Source organism: Prinia subflava, chromosome 4 (assembly GCF_021018805.1).
Source record: "Prinia subflava isolate CZ2003 ecotype Zambia chromosome 4, Cam_Psub_1.2, whole genome shotgun sequence".
Classification (NCBI taxonomy): Eukaryota; Metazoa; Chordata; class Aves; order Passeriformes; family Cisticolidae; genus Prinia; species Prinia subflava.
In genome coordinates this window covers 59,621,762-59,639,339 of record NC_086250.1, presented here as the reverse complement: position 1 = coordinate 59,639,339, position 17,578 = coordinate 59,621,762, and the positions used below count along the sequence as shown (strand labels likewise).

At 35.8% G+C, this 17,578-nt stretch overlaps 1 protein-coding gene across 1 annotated transcript in view; it reads right to left on the bottom strand.

Annotated features, from left to right (window-relative positions):
* LRRK2 (leucine rich repeat kinase 2) overlaps positions 1–17,578 on the bottom strand; it is a 62,874-nt gene that overhangs the window by 17,877 nt on the left and 27,419 nt on the right. Inside the window, exons 19-35 of the mRNA XM_063396859.1 lie at positions 17,286–17,541; positions 16,872–17,060; positions 15,364–15,485; positions 14,561–14,630; positions 13,893–14,113; positions 13,112–13,362; positions 11,869–12,017; positions 10,064–10,157; positions 8,851–9,037; positions 8,284–8,465; positions 7,548–7,777; positions 6,425–6,552; positions 5,150–5,368; positions 2,792–2,993; positions 2,083–2,171; positions 1,327–1,514; positions 246–400 (exon numbers count right to left, since the gene is read on the bottom strand). Of these exons, the coding sequence (XP_063252929.1) occupies positions 246–400; positions 1,327–1,514; positions 2,083–2,171; positions 2,792–2,993; positions 5,150–5,368; positions 6,425–6,552; positions 7,548–7,777; positions 8,284–8,465; positions 8,851–9,037; positions 10,064–10,157; positions 11,869–12,017; positions 13,112–13,362; positions 13,893–14,113; positions 14,561–14,630; positions 15,364–15,485; positions 16,872–17,060; positions 17,286–17,541 (2,932 nt within the window). The remainder of the gene's footprint in view (positions 1–245; positions 401–1,326; positions 1,515–2,082; positions 2,172–2,791; positions 2,994–5,149; positions 5,369–6,424; positions 6,553–7,547; positions 7,778–8,283; positions 8,466–8,850; positions 9,038–10,063; positions 10,158–11,868; positions 12,018–13,111; positions 13,363–13,892; positions 14,114–14,560; positions 14,631–15,363; positions 15,486–16,871; positions 17,061–17,285; positions 17,542–17,578) is intronic.

Here is a 17,578-nt window from a genome sequence, read left to right as displayed (position 1 = left end):
CAAGTGAAGGAGAGAAATGGACCACTTACAGCCTTTATTTCTTTTGCACACCACTCTGGAGATCAGGCACTATCTGTTCCTGGATACTTCTAAGTTACAAAAATGACCACTGTCTTTTTCTTACATTTATGAAGTGTTCAGAATATAGCTAAAGCAAAACTGTTGAGGACTAAATCTTTAACAAGCAGGTGATGGCATTCAAAGCAAACTTGTACACTACTCCTTTGGAAGATAAAGATTTGTACCTCTTCCTGACAGCATGTAAGGTGATATCTCAAGCAACCTGTTGATCAGCCTGGACCAAAATCCCATAGGAAAGTATGGCATCTCATAAAGCCTGATGATAATTTCTGAATTTTCACAGTGAGGAAGCTCTATAACAGGTCTGTGATCAGACAAGCTGAAAGAATAAAAATATTAAGACAGTATTTGATGATGTAATGTATCTGAGCTGATGACATATATTATTGATCATGTGAAATGCATTATTTATTAATGAATGGTCAGGGAAGGTCAGGGTTTTAATGTAGTGTGTTTCTTTATTCTGCTTGCTTGTGTCAAAGTCTAGTTCTGACAGTAATTTAAACCCAACTGCACCTCACTAACGGATCATTAGATATTTAATGCAAATATGAGAAAAATCTGAGACATATATAGGGCTGGTAAGTAATTCAGATAAAATCTTCCTGTCCCAGGGCTTTGAAGGACATAAAAATCCTAATCAGTGCAGCCATGCAACACTCTCTGCCTTTGGCAAAGTAAACATTAATAAACACATTAGGGAAATCTATAACTGAGGCAGAGAAACTGAGTTATCTGCTTCAGATAAAAAAACCAACTACACTCAAAGTCATAACACTTTTTTTGTCACCACATTTAGTATCTATCTTTTGGAAGGAGATACTGGCTCTGAGTAACTTATCTGTGGTTCTCACTTCACGCAATTAGGTTACAAAAGTGTCTTCTTTTATATTGCAATAAATATCTGTAATGCTGGCACACTGCTGTGTGAAGCTAAATTATAATCTCCTTGCTGTAGTCTTGAAGCACAGTAACTGTAAAAGAAGTACCATCCTCATAAAGTATTCTATCATTTATAGTTTTCATTTACCCACTATGTTGATACAGCATAAGCTTTATCTGCTACAAGATCAGCTTACCATGTCTCTTCTGAGAGCATTTACTAAAATGTAATATACAAAGAATATGTCATGCTTTCATGTACCAAATTGCTCTGAAGATCAGTGAAACTATTTATCCTGATGGGAGGTTTCTATTTTGATCTATCTCTATGGCTGTCATTTGTGGGTTTAGCCCCTTGCTTACCTGCTTGGGATAAGTAGCTGGTCCTCTCCTAATGGCAAAGCAATCTGAAACTTTTCCAGAAGCTTGAAGTATTGTGACATATAGACTTTAGGGAACTTGCTCTTCTTCAAAAGGAATTTTTCCACATCTGAACGCTTTACAATTCCCTTAGGGTATTTAGAAGAGCCTTCCACTTTCACCATCAGAATCTTTTAAAAAAAGTGAAACAATTTCAGGTGTACATTCATCACTAGATGAAAGTTTCAGAGGTTAGAAAATCTGGGTATATATAACAAATTTTGAGAGTGTTTCTAGATCAACATTTCAATGACGGTCTCACTTTAGCAGTCAGTCTGCTGCTCTCCAATTCCAACTCGATATTCACTGACTTTTTTTTGCCATCTGTACCTAGCATATAACTAAAATTCTTCCCCCTTCTTACAGTCTTTAGCCCAAAGCTTCTGATTTCATCCCAAACTGTGGCAACATATTGCAAGATTACCTTGCATCCATGGGGTTTTTCTATTCTACATGTATTCTTGTGTCCATTGCAGTTTAAATGATTTGGACATCACAATGTAAGAACAGACACACAATGACAGTCAGTAGTCGAGAATGCAATAGAAATAGAAATAATCAAGTAAAAAAATGTGGGCGTTGAGAAAATTCTAGATCATGAAACAAAAAATAGTGAAGAAGGAACACTGATGAGTTACAGTGGCTTTAGACAGTGGGTATGTACCATAAATGAATGCACAAAAATATAATCAGTCTGACCTGTGCCATGATTTTACACAGCCACTTTGGATCTACAAAATACAAATCTCTGAGCTGTAGTGCTGGGTCTTGGAAATGAAGGAGAACACCTGCACAAAGAACACTGTAATTAGCAATGCATTGCTCAAGATCAATATTAAGCAAGGTAAGCACTCCACTCTGGGTGGTTTTTATTATGACTTGGCATAAACAATTTGAATAATAAATACAGCTATATTTATGTCAATATCTCAGAACAGTAGAGCGCAAGCACAGCTTGCTCAGCTTTACCTTTACTTTCAGACTTTTTGTTATATTTTTAATCTGACTTTCTTTTTTGCTAAGCTCTGTGTAGTTTATTACTTAACCTTAGGAAGTCAGTACTGCACTGAGATAAGCTGTTACAGGTGTTCCTCTAACCACTACTCTGTCTGAGCTACCACAGCAACTGCATCTTTCTTCAGTGACTGTGCTGCCTAACCAGCAGCAGAATGTTTTCAAGGAGGGGTAAGAGAGAGCAAGAGATATCAACTGCTACAGTACTGATCCTTCATGCAATGGAATCTCCTTCCTAACAATGCAGTTTAACAAACTAAGGGTACCCAAGCTTAGACACTTCAGATTACCATTTTGTGGCAACCTTGTGAAAGATTTAAAAACATGCACAGATCTGTCAGCTGCAGATTTACAAAGAAGTGCTAACAAACTCACACTGAAGAGAATATTTTACCTGATTCATTCAGAAAGTGAATTGCATGAGGGAGCTCATTTTCATCCAGCTGTAGCTGCCCTTCTTGTACCAGTTCCACCAAACGTTTCTGATCAATTACAGGAAATTCCACTGGGACGTTTTTACGTTCCAGCAAAATTCTCTTTTCCAGCTCCAGGTAGCTGTCAGGAATTAGCTGACCAACCACTGGTTGATCTCTGATCTGTAAAATTAGGAATAATAATCTTAAAAGTATATTTTTATTGATGTGAAATGCAGAAAATAAAACTAAGATATAAAGTGTGCATCCACTCGATAGTAGCAGAAAGGAACAAGACCACTCATTTATTGACTAACATAAATTAGTGTTCTGCTGAAAGGTAGATGAGAGAAATAATTATTCTTTCAGAATTATATCTTTCTATAAATAAATACTCAGAGAAGAAAATATTTCCATATTACTTGTACATTAAAAATAATTAATGAGGTCTCTCAGAAGATGTTGTTTCAAAGAGAAGCTTTGGTTCAAAGTGAAAGGAAAATATTCACTGTATGAACAGATGATATACATCTTTAGTTAACACAAAACAATAGATAAATTAATAAAAAACCCCTATCCTTCTTGTAATATGTAGTATCTCTGCCATGTCTTTAGGGAAACTGCAGGAAGAAGGTAGTAGCTTGATTAAAAGTCGCCACTGCTGGCAGTCAGTGGACAAGAGAACAGAATTATATAAATTTAGCCACATGAGTGACATAAATGGGTGCTCTGTGCCTGTTTCCTGAACCTTCCATTCCATTATTTCCTGCAGACAGACTTTGATATTTGGTAATCACTAGTATCCAGTCAGATTTTCCTTCCTCCATGCATGCTGACCTACTTACTTGTTTGAGGAAAAGGGAAACAGCTTTCCCAATGTTTACAAACTGGCTTCTTAACTGTAATCTTTCTCTCACCAATGCACTGTGATGTTTTTAATGTGTCAAAAATATAATTGATACCTTGTGCAGATGAAATTAGTACCTTGTGCAATTTCAAAGACTTCAGAGTACTTGATGACAATGCTGAATCCTTAACTCACTTTGTCTAACCTCTAAGCAGATCCCTTGTAACATTCCTTTCACCAACTACCGACATAATTTATGTCAATTATCTCATTTCCTTCAGGCCATCTTACATTTGTGTGGAAGTTTAAACATCAGTTTAAGTCATAGTATCAAGAGATGTAGACATTAAAGGAACAACATTTTTCAAAAAGCACAATTTCTCTGGAGTGTTGAATAAGTATGGTGAGACAAAGAGCCATATAAAATCACCAGCTCTAGTCATGCCCACTGGATGAATGAGAAGAGGAATTAACTCATTTCACTTGAAGAGGACACCTCCTTGCCATTTAGCACTGGTTAGCTGTTCCTTGCACTGTGGAGTGAAATTAGGGAGACTTTGGATATGGGTAAGCTGCTAATTCCTAAAAGAAACAAGAGAGGAGGGTGCACTTTAACTCATTTGTAACCTGGTGTGAGGCTAATCATAAATACATTTGCTTTATAAAATCTTCCAAAGTCATTCAGAAGCAATTTGGCTTCTGGTACGATTTATGAAAATCTGCCATTGATTTAAGTAGCACAGGACATCATCTTTTCTCTTCAATATGTTATGACATAAATGAAAAAAATAAATAAATTCATAAATTTAAAAAAAAAGTATATTCTTTTTGTTACAGGTAGGATCCTGTCTTTTTATAAGCTCCATGCCTGGGTTGGTCTCTTCATTCACACTTAGGGCTTCATGCTGTGGCTAAAGATAGAGCTGGAAGTGAGTTGGGATGACTTTGGAGACAACAGAATTACAAATGCAGATATTCCAATCTAGGAGGATCACTCAGTCCACAAGATCCTCTTTTCCTGCTTTAATTCACTTTCCTCTTTATAGAAATAGTTTCATGCTATGTTAAATGTACTCAGTAAATGGGAAATCAGTGGGTTTTCACAAACCACAATATCATATTTCCTGTCCCCTGAAATCTTGCGATCCTCACTGTAATTACATGATGCTGCCCAAGAAACCAAAGTTTTAATTGAATTTCTTTGTAAGACAAAGATGGCTCATTTTTAATTAAATACTTGATTTATGGCCCTAGTGCTTGAAAATACAACTTAGCTGGGATTTTTACTAAGTTGATTTTTTGGGAAGAAAATCAAATTAAAACAAACCTGGTGATTTTCCTTCATTATTTTGCTCTGTGCAACATTTTGTAGAAGGCAAGATGACTTTGCTATCACGTGGAAATTTATTTATTTATGCATTAATGTTCAAAAATGTATTGACTTAAGTCAAACAAGGATTTTTTTCAGCATTAAAAACAGTATGTAGCTTACCTTGAAGTGAAGACTCTCCTTTATGATGATTTTCCGAAGCCTGATAATGGAATCAGATTCCTCTGTAGCATTGACAAAGTGGTAATCCTGGATTGCTGGGAAGCCTCGCTTGTTCAACAGCTCCCTGGTAATTTTACCCATGCAGGCCTTACGCTGCATTTCATCAGAAACATCCAAATGAGTGCCAACAAGAATGACAGGGGATGTTGATGCTCGAGCCTGTTAGTGAGAGCCATACTGTTGATTAACTCAATAGTGGATGTTGATTTTAGTGTTTTATATTCACACAAAATGTGAGCAATTTAGTCAAACATTCAGAGAGCCATCTATTTCAAAAGAGAAATAATAAAAAATCAGCTTCTTCTACAAGGAAGGAGTGTACATCAGGACTTCATTCCTTGCAGATTAATACTATTGGCAGTAAAATAGGGGGACGTTATTCGTTAAGAACATCCAACAAAATGGAAAAACAAAAAAAAAGGTACTTTGCTAGCCATCATTGGAACAGGGCAGCAGTGAAACATCAGCAAGTACTGCATAGCAAAGGAGAACACATCAGAAGTGATTTTCATCAACACTAAACTGATTGCAATGCTGTGCCCTGTACCACTGCCCAAGGTGAAAAGAGTGAAAAAGACAAGTTCATTAACAGGATCAGGAAACAAACTCTTTATATGAGCGTACTGCTCAGTCATGGCTAAGCATCCTACCAAAAGAAAAGACAAGTAATGCTCACTCGCCATGGAACGGCTCCACAAATGGAGACAAACACTTAGAAAAAATGACAAATACAGAGGCAGATTCTCAGGTCAATTCCCTACCATAGTTCTGGAATCATTCCTATTAAAAATAGGATACTAAGCAAACAGTTGATACCATGATTTCAAACCTGTATCTAGTCAGTTGTAAATTAGTCTAATTCTGATTTCCCCAAAATTTATACTGGTGTAGAAGAAAAATGCAAGTTTAACAACTCACTATTTCTTTAATACTACTCCTTTCTTATTTTCATTCAAAATAAATTCAAATATTGCCAGAATATACAAACTATTTTTTTGCACATCACTTTATATAATTTTAAATCCAAAATGGTGCTGATCATGTCTTTTTATGTCTAAGAATACTTTCATATATTATGTATTTCAGTTCTTTAATATTATTATTCTCACTTTCTGAAGATTTTTTTTCTTCTTTCTCTATATATATGTATATATGGTTAATTTGCTGTTCACCTACAGCTCCCTGGAAAGGAGAATTCCATTCTGTATATCTTACCTTGATGTTAAAAAGCCATGGCTTCATAGCATCCACCTCTGCTTGTCCTTTGCTGAGATCATAAACAGCAAGATATAAAGCCCTCGGGGTCATGAAATGAGGATGGGTGCTGTAGAACTCTTCTTGTCCTAATGATCAACATTTTCCATTGTTTAGAACTTCCTCGACTGAACATCTTCAGATCACAAAAAGGCAGAGGAACACATGTCCCCAGACCACGAGTTCACAAACAAAATTAATGTTTGCTGGAATGTGTATAAATTGACAGGAAACCATAATAACTACAAATTTTAGGAAGGCACTCTGTGGTAGCTCATTGACTGAACTGTAATGTTAGAACAGATACACTGGTTTTACATCAAGTGTAAGATTTAACTGGATAAACACATTTGCTGCATAGGCAACTTATAAGGTTGTGATTCTTTTACAACTCTAATACTGAATGTCTCCCTCACTCTTTTTCTTCTACCCTCTTCCTTTCCTTTCTCCTATACTTTCAGCAACTTCAAAAGAAATTCACATAATTAAGCACTTAAAATTACAACTAAAGCTGGACATCCAGCTTGAATGGTGCTTATGCATTGTGATAGACTGTATTTAAATGATGACAGATCTCTGTTTAAAAATAACTTTTCTATAGCCTCAAATAGTCCTGGATTTTAGAAGTGCTTCTTTAGTCCCCCAAACTTAGAAAGTTTCCCAGAAACACAAGGTTCAAAGACTCATCCTAAGTGCTTTGTTGTCTGTGACCTTACAAATCTGTGATACTGCAGAGCCTAGAGAGACCCAGACTACAAAAGAGAGAAACAGAGTTCAATGAAAGATTCTTCTGGTGATTAAAAGCCATTTCTTACTATTCTGAAATGATTATTCTGAAGGATTATAGTTGAAAAGAATGGTCAAACTACATTTGGTGATAAGAAATTCCTGAGGCTTTATATTAAATTTGGGGGATTAGCTGCTAATTTACAGAATTCACTAACTTATAAATCATTGGACTTTTGGTGTATGCTTGTGATTCCATTGTCCCCAGTTTGAATTACCACAGGCTGACTCTAAGAATAATCAAAGCATTAAAATGTTAGAAAAGACAATAGTAAAGGAAAATAAACTCAGGAAATACCTCCAAAGTCCCACACATTTAATATAAGCTCCTTCTTCATTTTGCCTTTCCCTTGAATGATCCAATCTTTAACATCAATGCCTACTGTAGCTTTTGGAGAGCCCAGTTCTGTTCGTTTGCTTTTCATTAGTTGTTGTAGCAGGGTAGTTTTCCCACTGCCAGTGTTTCCAACAATCATGAGCTTCATTCTGTTATAAGGCACAGCCTTCTTCAGTCGTTGTTGAAGAAATCTGGTAGAAAAAAGTTTGCAAAAATCACAGAAGTGTATAACAGAGAAAAAGACCAAGAGAACTCAAGAACAAGAAAAATCTAGAACCATACAAAGTTCCTCAAATTTTCAATATCTGTTTGATATTATTGTTAACTGTCTACTCTAATTTCTGATTTGAAAGCGAAAATTTAATTCAGAATATGTCTTTATTTAGTAATTATCCCAAAATTGTGCTCTGTTCATGCACTGAGGAACACAATAAACATAGTAGAAATAATTGGTAAGCACCACTTATTGCACCGTTTATAGAAACATCAAATTCAAGAGGTAATACTGGTATGGTCTAAATCACTCTCATCTCTTGTATCTGTGTGTGTTGATATCACAACCTTCCACAGAACAGCATGCTGGATTTCACATGACAAACCAGAATGTCTTTTCAAAACAGCATGTTATTTTCTCAGTGCTTACTGCAAATCCCAAGAAAGCAAACCAGGAATTTTCAAGAATAAGAAGGCAACAAACCTGATAATGTCTCTGGCTTTGCATCCTACATGCTTGAAGTCTAAATTAAGATGGAGTCCCTCCAAAGGAAGATCCCAGACTTTGGACAGTCTTCCCATTTCATCGGGAAAGAATCTCAGATCAGGATTATGACTTACATCCAGAGAAGTCAAGTTCTCTAGGAAGCCAATCTGAGGAGGAATCTAAATAAAAGAACATTTAATAGGCAATTAAATGTTTAAAAAAATGAGGAACACAAATACATTAATTATTTAACAGACCTAGGTATTATTTTTACTGCTGGAGTTCATTTTTTTAAAAATAAACAGGCCTAATATCCCACAGTAAGAGAGAAGGGACTTTATAAGTACTTCAATATACAAACTGATTATATGACACACTCTAGGCAGAAAGGCTAAATAGAATACAGTGATTTTCCTTCACAGAGTACTATTTGCACTTACATACCATTTCATTATACAGTGTACAATGGTATGAGAGGTGACATGAAAATCAAATGAACATTGAAAAAAATGCATACAACTGAAAAGCAATTAAATTTTCTTTAGGTAGAATCTTACACTTTACCTCCTTTAACTTGTTGTGGGAGAGGTGTAGCTTTTCTAGCCTAGACCATGCACATGCCTTTTCACTCAAGTCCAAGACATCTATTTGATTATGATTAAATAATAGCTCTCTCAAATTTAGTGATTTCCAGTGCATCGGTCCAGGCAGGCTTATGATCCTGTTTTGGCTTAAATCTACTGATCGCAAACTAAAAACATGAAAATAAAAGACAGCAGTTAGCAAATGAAAAAATAAAACCCAGATTAGCTGGAACCAAAGCTGTATTCATTTTTAATTAGCAAGTGGATTAGCTATTAGAAGAAATGGTTTTCTGATTGAAATCCCAATACAAGAAGATATGTTTGCAAATACATGTATGTGCAGAAATTACATGGTTCACCTACATCTATTGGACAAATATGCTGTTTATGTTACTATGACACATGAAGCATATAAAAATGCATACAACACCTTGATTTGTCTGAGCTGGGAGATGTAGAACCTGAAACCTGCATTTTTTTAACACATCCATTAAACCTGCTGCTGTGAATGTTAGCATGCTGAAATTGTGCAGTATCATGCTACTTTCATTAACATAAATTCCCAAATCTGTGGATGTGCCCTCAGCACTCACATTTCCCCACACCTACTGGATCACCCCTTCCAAGCACTCCCTCCACAATCTCATTCTAGTGTTAAGGTCTGCAATTTCTATTAAAAAAGCAGAAGTCCAATTTTCACATAAGTGATGCTTTGAAGGTATAGCAAAATAAATGTCACATGCTTGTTTATCACAACTCCTTCTAGAGGAAGTGTTTTTCTTTGAGAATAAGTATCTCATGTTATATGGGAAGTGGAAAACTAATCTCAGGAGTCTTGTGCAAAAGTTTACAGAACTCAGAATGGGAAAACTGCTGGTATCTTTTTATTTTTGGTTCCAAGGAAATATGAGATTAATTCTAGTATTCTCAGCAAGAACTGTCAGCTTCAGCTGTCAAGGAATGCATTTTCAACAACAGTGATTTGAATATGAGGAACAGAATTTTCAGAATCGTGAACAAAATGTGACTAATTTGTCTTCAGTTTAAAAGCTACCACGTTCTGGATTTAACCAGTGAGGATTCCCTGAAAATCAGTAAAACATGCAGAATTTTCTGCTTAAGAATGATTTTGTCATCAGATTTTCTTTATCAAGAACTTGACATTAACATCAATGAATAAAAAAGTAACTTACTGTGGTAGAAGAAGAATTGCTTCTGGAACATTATTAAAACAATTCTGGGATAATTTTAAACTTGTTATGCTGGATGACAAGTCAGGTATTTTTTCTAGAGCAGAAAAAGAGGTTAATCCTATGATCTTAAACTATTTTTAAGACTGGAGTTTAGACAGACTAAAAGGTCAGTCTATCTTTCTCATACAAAGGTATCACCTACCAAAGGCAAAGTTCAAATCCTTTTTTTAAAAACTTATTAAAAGCTAAACTCCCCAAATTAATTAATATATTGGCTTTTAATAAATTTCCTTCATCTCCTAGTGGCACTAAACACCAAAATAATCTTACTTACACTTTACTGTACTGCAAGTATACAAAAGATTCCCATGTGACCCAGGATTTCTTTGGTCTTATTCACCCATTCATTGTTATTCATTCTTATAAAAATGAGTCTAATGGTTCAGCTGTGTTTAATGCAATTCTAAGAGTTACCTTCTGAAATAATGTGACAAAAAAATTCTAAATGGAAGATTTTATGTCTTGAAGAAAGATTAAATTCTAACAGTAACTTATGAACTCCCACTCTATAATTGAAAATCTGATTTGTATAACTTTTAATTTGCATAAATAAATTATTTTTGACACTTTTGCAAAAAATATGCTAAGCCACTGACACCCACTCTGGATGGATTCAATTCAGTTCTTTAACACTGGGTTCTAGTGAAGGGGATCTGCCCTGTGCTACCTGAGCCAAGGTTTAAACATAAAACACAGGAGCTAACAGAAGATCTGCTTTTTCTGGAGCAGAAGCTGTAAGCCCAGGGGGATGATTCAGGGCATCTCAAATGACACCTGAATGCAGACAACTCAACAACATTCTCTCTTGTTCTGATGGCAATGCTGGATATAGTGTGGTAAATATTTAATTATAGCATCATTTAGGTTGGAAAAGACCTTTTAAGACAATTGTGCCCAACCATTAGCCCTGCACTGCCAAGTCACCACTAAAGGCCTAAAAGCCACATTCACATATCTCCTAAAAACCTCCAGAGATGGTGACTCAACCACTCCCCTGTGCAGGTTATTCTAGTGCTTCTTTCAGTGAGGAATTTTTCCCTAATACCCAATCTAACCTCCTCAGGCACCACTCAAGGCCATTTTCTCTTGTAATATCGCCTGTTTCTTGGGAGAAGAGACCAACCCCCACCGCTGCAGCCTTCTTGCAGGCAGCTGTAGAGACTGATAAGGTTCCCCCTGATGCTCCCCATCACACTTGTGCTCCAGACCCTTCACAGGCTCCTCTACCCTTCTTTAGATCCACTCCAGCACCTCAGTGACTCATAGTGAGAGGCCCAAAACTGAGCACAGGGTTTGAGGTGTGGCCTCACCAGTGCTGAGTGCAGGGGAACAATCACTGCCCTGGTCCTGCTGGCCACACTGCTGCTGGTACAAGCCAGGATGCTTCTATGTATTGCAGTATATTAAAACTGTATTAGTAGTAGATTTGCAAGCTAAACTGGAATGATTTTCTCTTCTTTGAACCTTCCTTGACAGTGTGTACAATCTCAAGTACACTCAATCATTTTTACAGCGTGCACTCCAAATGCAGGAACAAGATGAGTTAAATGAGTCAGATCAAATGACTGGAAGCACACTCTGTGCTTCAGTGATCAAAAGCTGATACTTAGGAAACTATAAACATGGACAAGTACATGTGGTATTACTCTTTTCTGTTCTCCCAATATTCCAAATATTGAATGCAGAGGAATTTTGTGACTTGGAATAGTTTCTAGAAGGTGAATCCTACTTTCCCAGATACTTACCAAGAACATTCATCCTGGCATTGAACTGCTCCAGTTTTGTACAGCCCATGAAGACATTCTCAGCAAGGCATGAAATACTGTTCTTACTAATGTTTAAAATTTTCAGATCTTTCAAGCACAGGGGTGAACATAAGCATGAAATTTTGTTTCTATGACAACAAGAAAAAAGAAAATCCATGTTTTATTTTGAAACTGTTAGGTAAAAGGTGAAAGTAGTCTTGATCTGACAAAGTCCTTACACCAGTAGAACAAAAGGAAAGCTTTATCTACATAAAGACTGACCAGTCAGCAAAAAACCTAGTACATATGGGAACATGGAATAACATGACTGATATTAACATCAGTTTAATCAATTTGGAGACCAAGTGTCAAAATGTATTGCAAAGTTTAATTTTCTGATTACATACTGGAGCTCAAACCCACACAAAGAGAACTGCTGCCTTTGTGGAAGGTTCTATGTACTAAAAATATGTGTTTGCAATATAATAATTACAAAACTACTGACAACCTAAATTTTTTTTAAAAAAGGATTGTTGTATGGAATGCAATTCTGGATGAGTATGTAATTTTACACAATGTATTCTGGGGAGAAGAACACTAGAAAGAGGAAGAGAAAGATCCCAAAAATACAGAGATAAAAAATACAGCCACTGTTTTGCCAGGGTAGTATTACTAACAAAGTTCACCACCTTATTTAGCATGAACTCTGCAGTTTACAGAGCTACCACCAATTACATTCTTAAGAATTCCACATAGGTACAAATTACCTTGCTAAGAAATATGGCAAAAACTAGCAAACAAAAAAGCTACTTGTTTTATCTCTTTCTGTCATCTAAAACATATCCATATCAATACCTAAAATTACATTACTTCTACTTCCAGAGAACCCTTCATGCATATGAAATACAGTGGAAACTGTATTGTGTATACAGAAAACCTAGCTGAATATGTCAGGCTACACAGCCCTGTGGACTAATAGTACAGTAGCAGAAAGAAACTGAACTACAACATATCTAGCATGTTAATAGAACAGCAATGCTATTAGATTCTATCAAGGCCCAAAGTCATTCTCATGTCTTGTACTTTGCAATCCAACTACGAAAATTGTAGCAATTTACACGTTTGGAGGATTATGTCAGAGTTCCAATCCTTTGCATGCTTTAACAGTCATCATTCTGCATGACAAATCTATTATCTCCTATTATGTTTGTTATGCCACAGTCCATTTACTCCTGCTACTCACCCTTCCAGCAAGAGCTGCTCTAGATTTTCAGCAACACTTGTAAGAAATTCAGGAGTGCACACCAGCTGATTGTATGAAAGGTTGAGTTGCTTTAGAGTTGGACATCTGAGGCACGGATCCAAAGCAAAGGAAGGTCCAATGTCATTTCTCGAGATATCGAGGGTTGCAATACAACCCATCCTCAGTAAGTAAGTTGGGAAAGAAGTAAATCGGTTACTGTGCAAATCCAAGTAAGTCAAGCACTTCAAGTTCTGAAAGAAAAGGATAATTTGTTTGTAAGAAGTTAAAAGAAAATATGAATTTGTATGTTAGCAATTGAGTTATATTTTTATGCAAATTATTGATTTATTTATATTTATCTCACATGGAAAAGTAGCAGAAAATAGCAATCATACCAATGTAACCTGTAATAGTTCTACAAAAAAATAAAGTATAGGGCATTATTCAAAAACAACTAGCTCCATTTCATAAAATTTAGGCTATTAATTTCCTGCAGTTCTCTGTTTCACTGCCATTATTATGCTACTTAATATCACACATCTTAAAGCAGTTCTCTGCAGTAATTGACTTAAAACAATCCCGTGAAAACACTTTGATTTCTAATGAACATGAATCCACTGAATGAAAGCTGAGTAAATGTATGAGGCATGCCAAAATATACACCCATATTCTTGAGTAATATTGCTATGGATACATTATTACAATATATATGGATTACATTATTAGAGATCAACACTTTAACTAATTTCAATTTGTGTTACATAAAATTATGCAGAATTACTTCACACAGTTGTTCTGGAATGTTTGTAAGAGCATTTTGGTGGAGCTCCAGTTTCTCAAGGTGTTCCAGATGACTAGTTAAGCAGCTATTCTGGCTGATGGCATCAATGTTCTCCAGCTCATTTGATGAAAGATCTAGTGATTTAATATATTCTTTCTCTGAGATCAATGAAGAAAGACTGTCTGATGATCTTAGATGTGATGACAATTTTGAGATGCCTTCTATTAAAACAAAAAAGTGAAAACACCATGATTTCATTTATCGTTTAGGTAAAATTACGATCATTTAACTTGGGATCTAAAGATGCAGAAAAGAATGAATGTTTGGATATTGGTTAAGATCCAAATCCATGAAGAATCCTGTTAAGACACAGAAATTTGTAAGACAAGAAGGGGAGGAGGTGAATTTTTTGGCACTGCAGAATGGAAGGAGCTTTTGAAAGCTAATAAGGGCACTGATGAAATTCCATTGCCTACATAAATTATTTGTGGTGCCCAAGAAATAAAAATCCCTGCATATGCATTATTTGTACTTCACTGTAATATTTCCAAAATGCATCCTCCTCTTAAACAAATATATAATCTGTCTCAAATCTTTGCATGTTGTGCTTCTGAAAGCATTAAGGATGCAAAATCTGTTATATACCTTAAATTGCATAGATTACTTACTGGTGGATTCATCTGAGAACAAGAATTTTCGTCTTTGTTTCACTAATGGTTCATAATCTGAGCCAGGTCCCTGCAAAATCCAAGAGAAAAAGCGTTTAGGAACATACACATGTTCTGAAATCATCCAAATTCAGTAAAATTCTTTTAATTGTAATTTCTTTTTATCAGTGCTTACAGGGAGAACACAAAAAAACTATACACTTGAACTCAAAATAACAATAGGTCACATCTTTATGAAACATATTGACCCATGCAATATGGAAGAATGGTAGATTTAAAGTGCAATGGAAGTAGTGTATTTCTGGCAACCCAGAATGACTTTCACTAGGGTGCAGTAATAGGATAGAGCAGAGTATTACAAAATATAACTTTCTCTAGGAAAGCCAGTCTCCCCAGTTTCCCTTTACAGTCAATGGAAAGAGACAAGCTCCTACCAAAGGAACCTGACTTCGATCCAATTTGTCCTCTTATGTCTTCTTAGGGAATCAGTCTCTCCCACTGATCATTACTGAAGATCAGCTTCACTAAGGGGAAGTTAAATCTTTGTGAATGGGCCCATGACCTCTGTATTTCCATTTGAACACCAGACTGCAAACTTGAACACTTCAAAAGGGCGTCTACTTTCTAGATCATGAATTTTTGCTGACATAAACTCATCCACACAGTGCACCACCACTGAATGGTAACACTGAGACAAAGCTCATATGGTTACATGACCTTTCCTAACACTTGATGGTTAACAGTTTTGGAGTAGGCTATGTAGATAGACTTAAAAACCTGGAAGGAGCATGGATCTGACTTACCACAGAGTAGGAATGTCGCAGCAAAGTAGGGGAACCTCTCTGACATGCCACTTCCCTACAATATAAATCAGCAACTGCAATGGAATTGGACTTCTTTTTTGTAAAAAGTGAACCTTCACTTCCTTGAACACAGGAACAGAAATAGGGAAGAAAATATACTTAAAGATGAGGTTCAGAATTCAACTGTAATATAGATGCTGGTATACAAAGAAGAGATGCATTTCAAAAGCATCAATACTGGGAGGATCTCACTGGTCAATTCTGTGTGCAACAGGCCAAGAATGCTGTCAGAGTGTTTTAGCACAGAGGGGCCATACTCCCCTGACACTCCTCAGGTAGGACTTGCAGGTGATTGCAGGACCTGCACTGATGATTTATGATACAAAATTTCCACTGGTTGGGATTATTATCCATGTTTCATAGCACAGCTTTCTGCTACTTCAGTGTAAATGATTTTTTTAAATAGAAAAGGGTTGTATTTCGATAGATAAATTTGCACTCCCACATTTATTGAGAATGAAACATCAAATGCCACTCTGGATTTAGTGACTTAGGAGACATTTGGTGTCATTAACTGGAGACATTTGATGTCCCTCTTCTCAAAGCTAATTTTAAAACTTCTAAAATCACTACTGCATTTTTTATAACTTTTCTACATGGGGCAACAAATAGATCTACAGAAATTAAAAGTGGTGCTGAATGATGTAAGGAAAAGAACAAAGCATAATCAGAAAGTTCCTTAGGATTCTCTCATTCCAAAATTTAAATTCTTCATCTGTGATGATTTTAAGTAACCAGCTGCTCTAAAATAAGAGCAACATTAGAACAACAAAAAAGATACATTAAAAACTAAGGCTACTTTCATTATTAGGTTGCTGGTATTATAGACAGAAATGCTGTCTTTCTATAAGTTAAAGGCATTCAAATGTCCCAGTGACAAAGAATGATGTTGGGCTGAACATAAATCTGCCATTTACGCTTTCTGATCCATTAGTTATCTTTGGGATAGGGCTTGTTTCACCTACTTTATTTGTTAATAACATAGTTCTTTATACCAGATCTGGCTGTACAAACTTTATTTACAGACTACCTAGGGAACAGAGGGGTTTCTAGATCACAATACACCTGACTTCATGATGAGACAAATTGAAGCTCTTGCTTTTTATCATAGACTATAAAGGCAGCTCAGAAGAAGACAGAAAAAGTATCTATATTCAATTGCAAGAATCTTACTCTTTCTCTCTACAAAAAACTGAATGCATGACAAACTAATTCTAAATGTATAACTGAATAGAATTCTTCAAGGTCTTAAGTTTTGTAGATGAAGGACATACTTACTACAAACTATTTCTAATGTTACCCCAAACAAAATTTTAGACAGAAGTTTTTTTCTTCGTGGCAGATGTTAAATCTCAAATATAAATAAACAACTGATTTATGGCTATAGTCTAGCCCTAGTACATTAGACTGGGATTACAAAAAGCAAAAAAGAAAAGAAAAACAATTACCTTCACTATCAATATCATCACTCAAAGGAAAAATACTTTCCACTAATGGGTCAGGTATGAAATTCCAATCATAGTTTCTATCCACGCCATCTTCAGACAAGTTTGGATCAGAGGAGGCTCTTGATCTATCCTCTGAACTGTTCTTCATCTGGTATTTGATCACCATCCTTGCCAGTGCAGAACCTGCATCTGTATGTACAATAAATGGAAAAGATAAAATAATCTTCAAGAAATCTAAGTAGCTTCAAAAAATAACAGAAATATCTTGATTTATTTTCAAGTTTTGCCAAACTTTCTATAGAAAGCTGAATGCTATAAAGAGATTCTCAACTGAAAGTCTTCACCAAAAACACATTCATGGTATCATCAAAAGATATTGACACATTTTGTACAGCAATTTCTATATATACTCACTCTGTTTTCTTGTTTGAGTAAGTTTATCTGGGAACAAAGGAATGAGCCAGGAAGGCTCTAATCTGCCAAAACCAAATCCTCCAAGACATATACTGCTGTTGGTGACATCAAGGCTGAGCTTCTTTAAGAGCAAACTGATGATCTGGCTGTCTCCTCTCTTTATACTGATGGTCAAAGCACTCCGAACATCCTGCTCTCGAGCACCATTGGCTAGTAACAACTCCACCAATTTAGGATTATTTCCTTTCTCACAAACCTAATAGAGAAAAGCAATTAAAACAAACCAAGAATAT